The 11,906-nt window shown below is 38.0% G+C and overlaps 1 protein-coding gene and 1 pseudogene across 5 annotated transcripts in view; both read left to right on the top strand.

The window, feature by feature from the left end:
- Positions 1–11,906, top strand: part of CHD9 (chromodomain helicase DNA binding protein 9) — a 286,505-nt gene that overhangs the window by 250,562 nt on the left and 24,037 nt on the right. For 4 of the 5 annotated variants that reach the window (XM_021717461.1, XM_021717462.1, XM_021717463.1 and 1 more), the window contains 3 exons: positions 1,073–1,275; positions 9,776–10,684; positions 11,664–11,827. In XM_021717461.1, coding sequence (XP_021573136.1) covers positions 1,073–1,275; positions 9,776–10,684; positions 11,664–11,827 — 1,276 coding nt within the window. The remainder of the gene's footprint in view (positions 1–1,072; positions 1,276–9,775; positions 10,685–11,663; positions 11,828–11,906) is intronic. The other variant, XM_021717459.1, reaches the window with a different exon arrangement.
- On the top strand, positions 1,455–4,664 carry LOC103270230 (annotated as a pseudogene).

The following is an 11,906-nucleotide window of genomic DNA, read 5'->3' as shown; positions in this document are numbered from 1 at the left end:
GTGGGCTCAGGCAATCCACTCACCTCAGCCTCCCAAAGTGCTGGGATTACAGGCCGAGCCACCGAGCCTGGTTCATCTTTTTCTACATCTTCTTATCTATGTTGTAAATTCTTTTAGGGTAGACACTGTGTTGTATTTTTTTAGTGTATGTTCTGTGTAGTCTTTCAGTTAATTCTTTTTCATTTTTATTCTTATCCCTCACATTTAATGACTTGATTGGTTTCCCAAGCTATTTTTACATCATCTTTACATTAATCTTAATGTATCACTATCATAAAAATAGCCCATTCACATATGGGCTAATGCTTTTTCTCACACAACAATCCTGTGAGTTAAGCAAGTAAAAGTCTCTACAAATATCCTAAAGTTTGGAGATCTTTAACATATGATGATAATATTACCCTCTTATCAAGAGCTTTCAAATGAAGAGAGATTACTTCTACCCAGGCATTTAGAGCATTTCATACCTGACCCAAACCCTGTCTTGCTTTGTCCCAGTATGAGTCATATCCTTGTCAATCGGGAATACTCATCATTCCCTTCCCCCCAAATGCAGCATACTTTCTCTTTGCTTATTCTGTGCTGTCTTTCTAGCATTCCCTCCCTACCTTTAGTGTTGTCTCATCTGAAATGCCATTTACTCTGCTAAGTCTGAACTTATTCTTCTATCTTCTGTACTCCTCTAAAATCTTTGGTTCTATAACTTATACAACTATAAAATACTACCTTATACTATAAATTTGTTTGAAAATGTTTTTTCTGTTTCCTGAAGGGCAGGGTCATCTTATATAATCTTGTATCCTGGGCATATTTTCTTACATAGTAAAAGCACTAAAAACCATCATATGAAGAAATAGTGTACACTATAAAAAAGTATAGTTAGATAAATGATCAACTTGCATTTAAAATATATATTTACAAGGCAATAAAACTGTATTTACTCCTTTAAAGTGTTAGGTACCTAAAATATTTTAAATTTGTATTATAGTCTTTATATTCAGTATTACTAAATATTTATTTTTGTGACTAATGTGTGGGTTTTTTTGTTGTTTTTTTACCTGATTCAAAATAGATGGACAAGAAGAGAAGAAGCTGACTTTTATAGGGTTGTATCTACATTTGGAGTAGTTTTTGACCCTGACAGAGGGCAGTTTGATTGGACAAAATTTAGAGCTATGGCTAGGCTACATAAGAAAACTGATGATAGTTTGGAGAAATATTTGTATGCATTCATGTCCATGTGTCGACGGGTTTGTCGTCTTCCTTCCAAAGAAGGTATGTATAAAATTTATTTTATATCTTATTTTGGTCAAAGAAGCAAAATCACTAAAATTCAGAATTTCCAATTTCTCTCATATGTACAATTTTAATACTAATTCAACTTGTCAGCAATTTTTTGGACTTGTAAATAAACTATGTTTAAAGATCCTCTATTCCTTAAACCTTCTAGCAATATGAAATCAAATGAGAACAAAGGTACACGTTGAATTTTAAGAAAATAGCTAAGATTTACTGATCCTTACGATTAGAAGTGGTAAAAGAAAAAGGATTGCTTTTGTTAAACAGAACTAACCTATATTTTGAGTCCATCTCATAGGAATTGTGATAGAGGGATTATTTACTTGAATAATTTTACAAGGAATGAGGCCCCTCTCATAAGACATTTTCAAGAATTTTCTAGTAAAAAATCTCCTCCCAGGCCATCTTCAAAAAAGACAGCTAATCAGAGGCATTGATGCATCTCAGCTGAGGAACTGTTCTGGGATGAATTTCATTATCTCCAAAGCGCAAAAAAATAACTCATCCTGTTAGCAGTTCCTATCAATATTGCTTGTTATAAGCAGTTGTCTCCAATACTTCCTGTGTGTAATTTCTGACTGCTAAAGCCAGTGGCCTCCTGTTCCTATTTTATAGTAAAAAGATTTCTCAGCCAGTTGGTTCACACCTGTACTCCCAGCATTTCGCAAGACTGAGGCAAGAAGATTACTTGATCTCAGGAGTTCAAGATCAGCCTGGGCAACATAGCAAGACCTCATCTCTACCAAAAATAATAAAATTAGTTGGGCATGGTGGCAGTCGCCTGTAGTCCCAGCTGCTTAGGAGATAGAAGTGGGAAGATCATGTGAACCAGGAGGTCAAGGCTACAGTGTACCATGCTTATGCTATTGCACTGCAGTCTGAGTCCCCGACTCAAAAAAGATTTTTCTACTTGTTTTAATTTTATTTCCTAACAGATTTGTTGTCAGTTTACTGAATAGAATAATCAATCATTTGATTACCAGGTAATTTGGGGTATGTTTTGACCTACTTTAACGTCTATTGATACCATAAATGGGTTTAAAAAGACAGATAAAACAAAGTATTGTGTCTTTGGTTTATTATGATTGTGAGGCCCAGTTTTTGTTTTTTATTTTCTTAATTCCTATCAACTAGATAGTAATGTGAATCATAACTTTTTATTGTAATTTTATAGGAAAAGGGTTAATTACTAAAGGATCATGAAAAAGTAGGCTTCCTTGTTAGAAACTTGAGTGAGGAGATCCCTAAGGTCCCCACTGCCCACTGTTTTTGATGGCACCAAGGAGAAAGCCACAGGCAACCCAAAGCAAGCACTGAACTGGTTGGCTGAGTGTCCAATAGTCCCTCTGGAGGTGCATTAATGCAAAGGCAGCACAGCAGTAAAAAGAAGACTATAAATCTAGGTGTTAGAAAGCTACTCAGTAGACATAATATTGTTTGGTGATTACACATGAATTGAGTTTGATGAATCTTTTCTGACTAGAAATGTGCAATGTATATTTATTGTTGACACAGAATTAAAGGCTAAAGACCCATAGCCCATTGATTTTGGTGCATGCACTATTGCACTTCACATCTTCCAGCTGAATGAAGATGATCCCAATAGTGAAAATTTGGAAGAAGAGACAGAAAATATAATTGTGGCAAATCATTAGGTTCTGCCTACAACTGAATTCTACAGACTTTGGGACAGCCTACTCTATGCTATGGAAAACAAATCACACCTCCTTGTTGATGTAATGACAACATTACTGTTTTCAGACAAGAACATCAACAGCAACCTCATCACCTGGAACTGGGTGGTGGGTCCTGCAAGAACTGGAAAAACATCACTGTGTAAAGCATTAGCTGAGAAATTGACCGTTAGGCTTTCAAGCAGGTACTAGGATAGACACTTAATTTAAATAAATAGCCTCTTTTATGGGTGGTTTTCTGAAAGTGGCAAGCTGATACCTAAGATGTTCCAGAAGGTTCAACATATGATTGATGATAAAGATGCTCTGCTGTTTGTGCTAACTGGTAAGGTGGAGAGTCTCACAGCTGCCCATACGATATTTCTAGGGTAGGCACCAAGAAATCAGATGCCACTGGCATGGTCAGTGCTATCTGGACCCAAATTGATCAGATTAAAAGGTATTTCATGCAAATTAAAACCTTACTTAGATACCACCTAACTCCAGTCAGGATGACCAACATTAATAACTCAAAAAACAGCAGATGCTGGAGAGGTTGTGGGGATAAGGGAACTTCCACACTGTTGATGAGAATGTAAACTAGTACAGCCTCTGTGGAAAACATTGTGGTGATTTCTTTTTTTGTTGTTGTTTTTTTGAGTTGGAGTCCCACTCTGTCACCCAGACTGTAGTGCAGTGGCCGCTCCCAGCCACTGGGCTCTGGCGATCCTTCCGCCTCAGCCTTCCAAGTAGTTGGAACTACAGGCGTGTACTACCACGCCTGGCTAATTTTTTTTTATTTATTGTAGAGATGAGGTCTCACCAAGTTGCCCAGGCAGGTCTCGAACCCGCGCACTCAAGCAATCCTCTCACCTCAGCCTCCCAAAGTGCTGGGATTACAGGCTGAGCCACCGAGCCCGGCTGATGATTTCTAAAAGATCTGAAAATCGACATTCCATTCCAGCAGTCCCCCTTCTGGGAATATACCTGGAGGAGCTCAATCACTCCATGAAAAAGATATCTGCACATGCATGTTTATTGCAGAATTATTTATAATAGCAAAAACCACCAACCATACTGCCCATCGAAAGTGAACTGTATAAGGAAAATATGCTATATTTACATGATGGAATATTTCATAGTCATGAAGAAAAACAAAATCGTGAACTTTGCGGCAACCTGGATGGAATTAGAGTCTATAATATTCAGTGATTTATAATAGAAACAAAGATCTGAATACCACATGTACTCACTCATAAGTGGACCCTGAACATTTATCATAATACTATAAGAAAGGGATTAGCGGTAGTGAGACACTGCCAGGAGTGTGGGGGGCACATAACATCAATAAGGGTACCTAAATTTTACCTGTACGATAACCACGTATGTACCTAACCCTCAATTGTACCCCACATTTTTAAAAGAAGAAAAAAGACATTTTAGTATAGTGATTCCAAATACTTTGAACATCCCTGAGAAGACTGACATGGCTTTTGTGGACAGAGCAGACATCAGGCAGTACATCATATAGCCATATGCAGCAGCCATCTTCAGAATTTACCTTTCTTGAATGAAGTGTCAGATCATATACCCTCACTGGGAGCTGTTGACCCTTTGAGAGCTGGAGATGATTGAAACATTGTGTCAAGTGTTTTATTGAATACTGTATCAAAATTGTGCCTCCTTTTTTAATGAAATTTCAAAGAAGAACATGCACTGTATGGTCAAGCATCCACAGTCAACACAGAGGTTCCTCTAGGCTTTCTGGCAGTGGATAAGCAGTTTGAGAAGAGAAAGAAGCTTTAAATTTACATTTGGTCTAGGGCTTCTCCATCAAGTAGCTTTCTAATGGAGAACACACAACTAGTAGTGATGTCACTTAACTTACAACTACCACCACTCCAAACATCCCCTCTGTAAAACTTTGCTTAGATCTACAAGCCAGAAATCTATAAGACCCAGCTTTGTTAAAAGAAGTGTGTTATATTTACATTATTTCAAAATGCCTACAAGAAAACTAATAGCTTATCATTTTGACTGTTTTTAAATGATAATTCAGGCTGGACATGGTGGCTCATACCTGTAATCCCAGCACTTTAGAGGCTGAGGCGGGAGAATTGATTGAGGTGAGGTATTTGAGACCAGCCTAGGTAACATAGTAAGACCCAATCTCTACAGAAAAAAATTTCTGAAAAGTTAGCTGGGCATGGTGGCACACACCTGTAATCCTTGCTATTCAGGAAGGTGAGGCAGGAGGGTCACTTGAGTGTGGAAGTTCAAGCCTTCCATGAACTGTGAATGCACCACTGCACTCCAGGCTGAGCCACAGAGCAAGACACTATCTCTTTTTTTTTTTTTTCCAAAAAAAGATAATTCAAATTCTGTTTGTCTCTATGTAAAGGGCTGTAGAACTGCCTAAACATATTTATTCCCTATCCTGCCTCCAGTCAGTCAGATATGTAATACTAACAAGTTTTGTTTTTTAAAAAAGGAAGATTAATCCAGGAACAATGGCTTATACCTGTAATCCCAGCACTTTGAGAGGCCAAGGTGGGAAGATTGCTTGAGCCCAGGAGTTCAAGACCAGCCTGGGCAGCATAACAAAATCTCACTCATCTCCACAAAAAAAATTTTTTTTTAATTAACTGGGTGTGGTACCTACTCGGGATGCTGAGGTAGAACCCAGGAGGTACCTAAGAGATCAAGGCTACCCTGAGCTGTGATAATTGAGGTCATACTACTGTACTTCAGCCTGGGAGAGAGAGTGAGACTCTGACTCAAAAAAAAAAAAAAAGCTGAATATAAATGTAGGTATTACACAAACAAAAGAGAAACTGTATCATCCTAAGCATGTAATCATAACATTAAAAAACATACATAGCTGGGCTTGGTGGCTCAGCCTGTAATCCCGCGCCTTTGGGAGGCTGAGGTGAGTGGATTGCCTGAGCCCGCGGGTTCGAGATCCGCCTGGGCAGCGAGACCTCATCTCTACAATAAATAAAAAAAAAATTAGCCAGGCGTGGTAGCGTGCGCCTGTAATCCTGGCTACTCAGAAGGCTGAGACGGAAGGATTGCTGGAGCCCAGCAAGCGAGGCTGCGGTGACTGGGAGTGGCCACTGCACTCCAGTCTGGGCGACCGAGTGAAACTCCAAGTCAAAAAAAACAAAAACAAAAACAAACAAACAAACAAAAAAACATGCATGTCACTCAAGCAATAGAAGGCAGCAATGAATTTCTGGTGTCAGCCTGTTTTACTTAGTAAAAAAAAAATGTTTGGAGACTACTTAATAGATAAGGAAAGCCTATTTCAATGTTACAGAAATTGAGAAAAAATTCTAGGTAAAATGTTCTTCTATAATAATCACACGTGGTCCAATTTTTTAGAAAAATGCAGACCCTCAATGTTCAAGTGAAATGTATGTTGGACATCCCTCATAACCCATTGCAGGCACACATGCATTGCTTGAATACTTTTGCCCATTGTTTTGTGTTTTCCAATAGCATTATTTACATTTAAAATGAAGATTCATATTAATAGAATGAAAAATAAGTGGGTCAATAATTGGTGTATTGCAAAATATACATGTTTTGCTTTTATCTCATACTAAAATTTTGATGCTTCTTGGCCTTTTGGTTAAAGTCAAGTGTAAAATAAATTTCACTTTTAGTGCTTTGTTTTTAAAAAGAAAAAGGGAGAGAGGTGAGATTTTACTTAAATCAGAGTTTCCCAAACTTACTCAATACACAGTGCCCTTTATGTCTCAGCAATTTCACAGCCTTAGGGCTAAAAAAAAATACAGTTCTGCTTATTGAAGAATTATGTCCAACAACTTAAGTGTTTATTTCATAACAATCTAGTAACTATTTGAAAACATATTACATACATTGAAAGAAAAATAATGCTTGCATTTTTTTCTTAAGTAACCACAATTACTTGTGACATGTGTACACCTATTGGGCACTGTTCAACTTTTCAAGTCTCAGAAGCAGACTGGTACCTCCCACCTTGTTTTCTGTTCCATACTGAATTTTGCATCGTCCTTTTTTTTTTTTTTTTTTTCCTGCCACATATGATCTGTAGGAAGATTTTTCCATGGTCCTTGATTTTTTTTTTTTTTTTTTCCTACTTTTTTGTTTTGGGCTATGTATAGATTTACAGAAAAGTTCCAGAGAATGTACAGGGAATTACCATATACTCTCACCCTACCTCTCAATATTATAATTTTACATGACTAATTATAGTGTAGTTATCGAAACAAGATATTAATGTTGTTAAAATGCCATTAACTAAATACCCATTTTAATTCTACCAGTTTTTCTACTAATGTTCTTTTTTGTTTCACGATCCTTCATTGTATTTGGCTATTCTTTTCTCCTTAGCCTCCTGCAGTCTGTAACAAGTTCTCAGTCATTCCTTGTTTTTCATGACCTTGATTCTTTTGAAAAATATTAATCAGTTATTTTGCCATACGTCCTCTATTTGAGTTTGCTTTGTGTTTCACATGACTGAATTGAGGTCATATATTTGTGGCAAGAGTACTACAGAAATGATGTTGTATCCTCAGAATATAATATTATGGGGTTAGTAATATCCGTATGTCTTATTACTTTTGATTTTGATTTTATTCACGTGGTTAAGGTGCTTTATGCTGCATTTCTCCACTATAAAATTACTATCTAGCTGGGCTCGGTGGCTCAGCCTGTAATCCCGCACCTTTGGGAGGCTGAGGTGAGTGAATTGCCTGAGCCCGCGGGTTCGAGACCCGCCTGGACAGCAAGACCTCATCTCTACAATAAATAAAAAAAATCAGCCGGGCGTGGTAATGCATGCCTGTAATTCCAGCAACTTGGAAGGCTGAGGTGGAAGGATCGCCAGAGCCCAGCAGGTCGAGGCTGCGGTGGCCGGGAGCGGCCACTGCACTCCAGTCTGGGTGACAGAGTGAGACTCCAACTCAAAAAAAAAAAAATTACTATCTATCCCGCTAATTAAATATCCTTAGGAACTTCACAAATTCTATTTCCTCTCTAACTTTCTCCCAGTGATTTTAGTATCTATCACATACTAAATCTTGTCTACAACAGTTTTTTCTGTTCAATTCTACAAGGAAGGACAGTTTATTTTCTGTCACCTATTTATTCAATTATTCATGTTAGTATGAATTCACGAATATCTATTTTTATTCTATAGGTAACAATCCAATACTATCATTATTTGTTGACCAAAGTGTTCCAAATGTGGCCATTAGGCACACTTCTCAGGTTGGTCCCTACATTATTTCAACAAGCCTATATCTTTTTGAGTCCTTCCCAAGCATCAGTAACCCACTTTTGCAAAGATACAGCCTCATCAAAAGGAATATAACATGATCTAACATTGAAACTGAACTACCTCAAGCTAGTAGTTTCTGCAGTGTTTGATAAATATGTCTGTATTTCACTTGAAATTCAAAAAACCCTTTGGTGCCTCTGTGAGTTCCCTGTAATTATGCCTTTGTTACCTTGTGCAGTTTGAGATATACTAACTTATATTTGTTTATAGGATTTCATTTTACAGTCCTAATTTATATTTATAAGTGAGTTTGAGCAAGTGCTTTTCTATTTGATTCAGGCAGGTGTTAGAGTCTGGCACGGTGGCGCACACCTATGATCCTATCTCTTTAGGTGGCTGAGGCGAGAATTGCTTGAGGCAAGAGGTTTGAGACTAGCTTGGGCAGCATAGCAGGACCCTGTCTCTACAAAACAATTTAAAAATTAGCCAGGCATGGTGGCAAGCACCTACTGTAACAGCTACTTGGGATGCTAAAGCAGGAGAATTGCTTGATCCCACAAGTTTGAGGTTGCAGTGAGCTAGGATTGTACCACTGTACTCCAACCTGGGCAACAGAATGAGACTCTGTCTCAAAGAAAAAAAAAGACTGGTCTTAGTAAAGGCATAGCTCACAGGACGTTTCTTAAAATTTCTAGTTATATTAGTGTACTTCCAAAATAGTTGTGTTTAATATTAAGTTTCAGTGTTTTATGTTACATGATTTTTGTATTTTATTTTATTTTAGTCAGTCTTCCTCTGTCACCCAGGCTGCAGTGCAGTGGCATGCTCATGGACACCGCAGCCTTAACCATTTGGGCTCAGGTGAACCTTCCATCTCAGCCTTCCAAGTAGCTGGAACCATAGGCGTGTGCCACCACGCCTAGGTAATTATTAATTGTAGAGACGAGGTCTTGTCGTGTTGCTCAAGCTGGTCTCAAATCCCTGAGCTCAGGCAGTCCTCTAGCTTCTGCCTCCCCAAATGCTGGGATTACAAGCACCCAGCTTGTTACATGATTTTTAGTACTTGTTTTTAAAATGTGAATTTTTCAGGGCCAGGTGCAGTGGCTCACACCTGTAATCCCAGCACTTTGGGTGGCCAAGGCAGGAATATTCCTTGAGCTCAGGAGTTCAAGACCAGCCTGAGAAAGAAAGACCTCGTCTCTACAAAAAAATAAATAAATAAAATTGGCTGGGTGTGACACTGCGTGCCTACAGTCCCAGCTACTTGGAAGACTGAAGTGGGAGGATTGCCTGTGCCCAGGAGGTTTATTCAGCCATGGTCATGCCACTGCATTCCAGCCTGGGCAATAGAGTAAAAATCCAACTCAAAAAATAAAAAGAAGTAATTTCTTCTCATTAAAAAGAAATTCTGATAATTATGCAATGATATTGTGTGATGGCACATTTTACAAGTTGTATTGTTTTAAAAATATAATGATTTATTTATAAAAGAAGTATTTTTGAGATTAATATTTTTGTTCTTGTTTCGATGTAGAATTGGTGGATCCAAATATTTTCATCCAACCTATCACAGAAGAACGTGCTTCTAGAACTTTGTATCGCATTGAACTTCTAAGGAAAGTTCGGGAACAGGCTCTTCGACATCCACAATTGTTCGAACGCTTAAAGCTTTGCCATCCAAATCCAGATTTACCAGTTTGGTGGGAATGTGGCCCTCATGATAGGGATTTGCTTATTGGCGCTGCCAAACATGGGGTGAGCCGAACGGACTATCACATTCTTCGTGATCCTGAACTCTCATTTATGGCAGCTCAAAGGAACTACAGTCAAAGTAAGATGGCTCATTCGAAGACTTCTACCCCACTTTTACAGCAATATCAAGTAGCACTTTCTGCCTCTCCTATTACCTCTCTACCTAGGCTCCTAGATGCTAAAGGTATTATTCTAGAGGATATGAAAGTTAAAAATGAAAACCTTAAAGAGGAGCCTCAGTCTTCTGAAGAAGAATCTATGTCTTCTGTGGAAACCAGGACACTAATAAAGTCTGAGCCTGTAAGTCCAAAGAATGGTGTTTTACCACAGGCTACTGGAGACCAGAAATCTGGTGGAAAAGGTGAAACAGACAGACGCATGGTTGCAGCCAGAACAGAACCCCTAACTCCAAACTCAGCTTCTAAGAAACAGAGAGTCCACAAAAGAGGATCAGAATCTAGTTCTGATTCTGACTCAGATTCTGAGAGATCATCCTGTTCTTCCAGATCATCTTCTTCATCATCATCCTCTTCTTCTTGTTCCCACTCTCGATCGGGCTCTAGTTCTTCTTCATCCTCATCTTGTTCTTCAGCATCTTCTTCTTCATCTTCCTCTTCCTCTTCCTCCTCCTCATCCTCTTCATCTTCATCAGAAGAAAGTGACAGTGAAGAAGAGGAAGTCCAAAAGCGAGGTATATGCATAAAGTAATTTTGCTATTTGTAAGACTTTTCAAGTGAAAATTGAAAGAACTTGATTAAGATAACTTAAGTACGTTTAAAATTGTTAGCTTAAGTTTTATGTGTACAAATTTTCTTAGGAAAGCACTATTGAGAAGGAAACTAGAATTACTGGTTCAAACTCCGTATTCAAGGTATTACAAATTGGATAAACAGTTGATTTAGAAATTTTATACAGTTACTGTTTTTGAATGTGATTGCCTTAAATTGACTATCTTTCCCGGGAATAAGTTGATTAGTGAACAAATAAAATATATTACTATATAGCAGTCACCAAGCATCTTAGATTTAACAGACCAACAAGAGTATAGGCCATTTGTTAGCAATGACATATGCTTATCAACAGAGTAGTATTTCACGGTCACCTTCTGCAGGGATCCTTGCCATAGTCCAACAATTCAAGTGCAAAAAATTAGTCTACATCAAGCATATGCAGGAGCCAGAATCTCTTGTAACAATTCTACAGACATAACTTTCAGGGTTGCCAAAGGAACATGCCCAATTCTAAGAGTCACCTCATTTAGAGAATTATGGTACCCCCATAAATATGGTATCCCATTTAAACAGATGCCATCAGGTATTTATAGGGCTCTTGGGCCACATGAAGTCTATCAATCAGGAGTCATTTTTTAAACAGTGGGTACCAAAGCCAAGTGCAGTGGCGACAACCTGTAATTCCAGCCACTCAGAAGTCTGAGGCAGGCGGATCACTTGAGCCTAGGAGTTTGAGTTCAGTCTATGCAATATAGCAATACCCCGTCTCTGAAAATATGAATAATAACAGAGACTTTATTGTGTATAAGTGAATTTTTCCCCTTTTTGACATTAGTTTTTACTTTTATTTTCAGATTTTTCTAAGTAATTCTATAAGATATTTATATTAGATATAAAATTGTTTTATGCATTCTCTTAAATGGTCATAATTATTCTTAGCAGAAGGTACTCCTCACATGAAAGCCTATGATGAAGAAAGTGTTGCATCACTGAGCACTACCCAGGATGAAACTCAGGATAGTTTTCAAATGAACAATGGAACACCAGACCCTGCTTACATCTTGCAAGGTGGATACATGCTGGCAGCCTCATATTGGCCAAAGGTAAGGGATACTTTCTTGTTGGAATAGGTCATTTTTACCATTTTTCTTTTTTTTTTTTTTTTTTTTTGGTTGGGGTCTC

This window comes from Carlito syrichta, unplaced genomic scaffold, assembly GCF_000164805.1.
Source record: "Carlito syrichta isolate Samal-C Ts95f unplaced genomic scaffold, Tarsius_syrichta-2.0.1 Scaffold309768, whole genome shotgun sequence".
In the NCBI taxonomy this organism is placed as follows: domain Eukaryota; kingdom Metazoa; phylum Chordata; class Mammalia; order Primates; family Tarsiidae; genus Carlito; species Carlito syrichta.
Note: the sequence above shows the minus strand (reverse complement) of the source record. Positions and strands in the feature narration are given on the sequence as shown.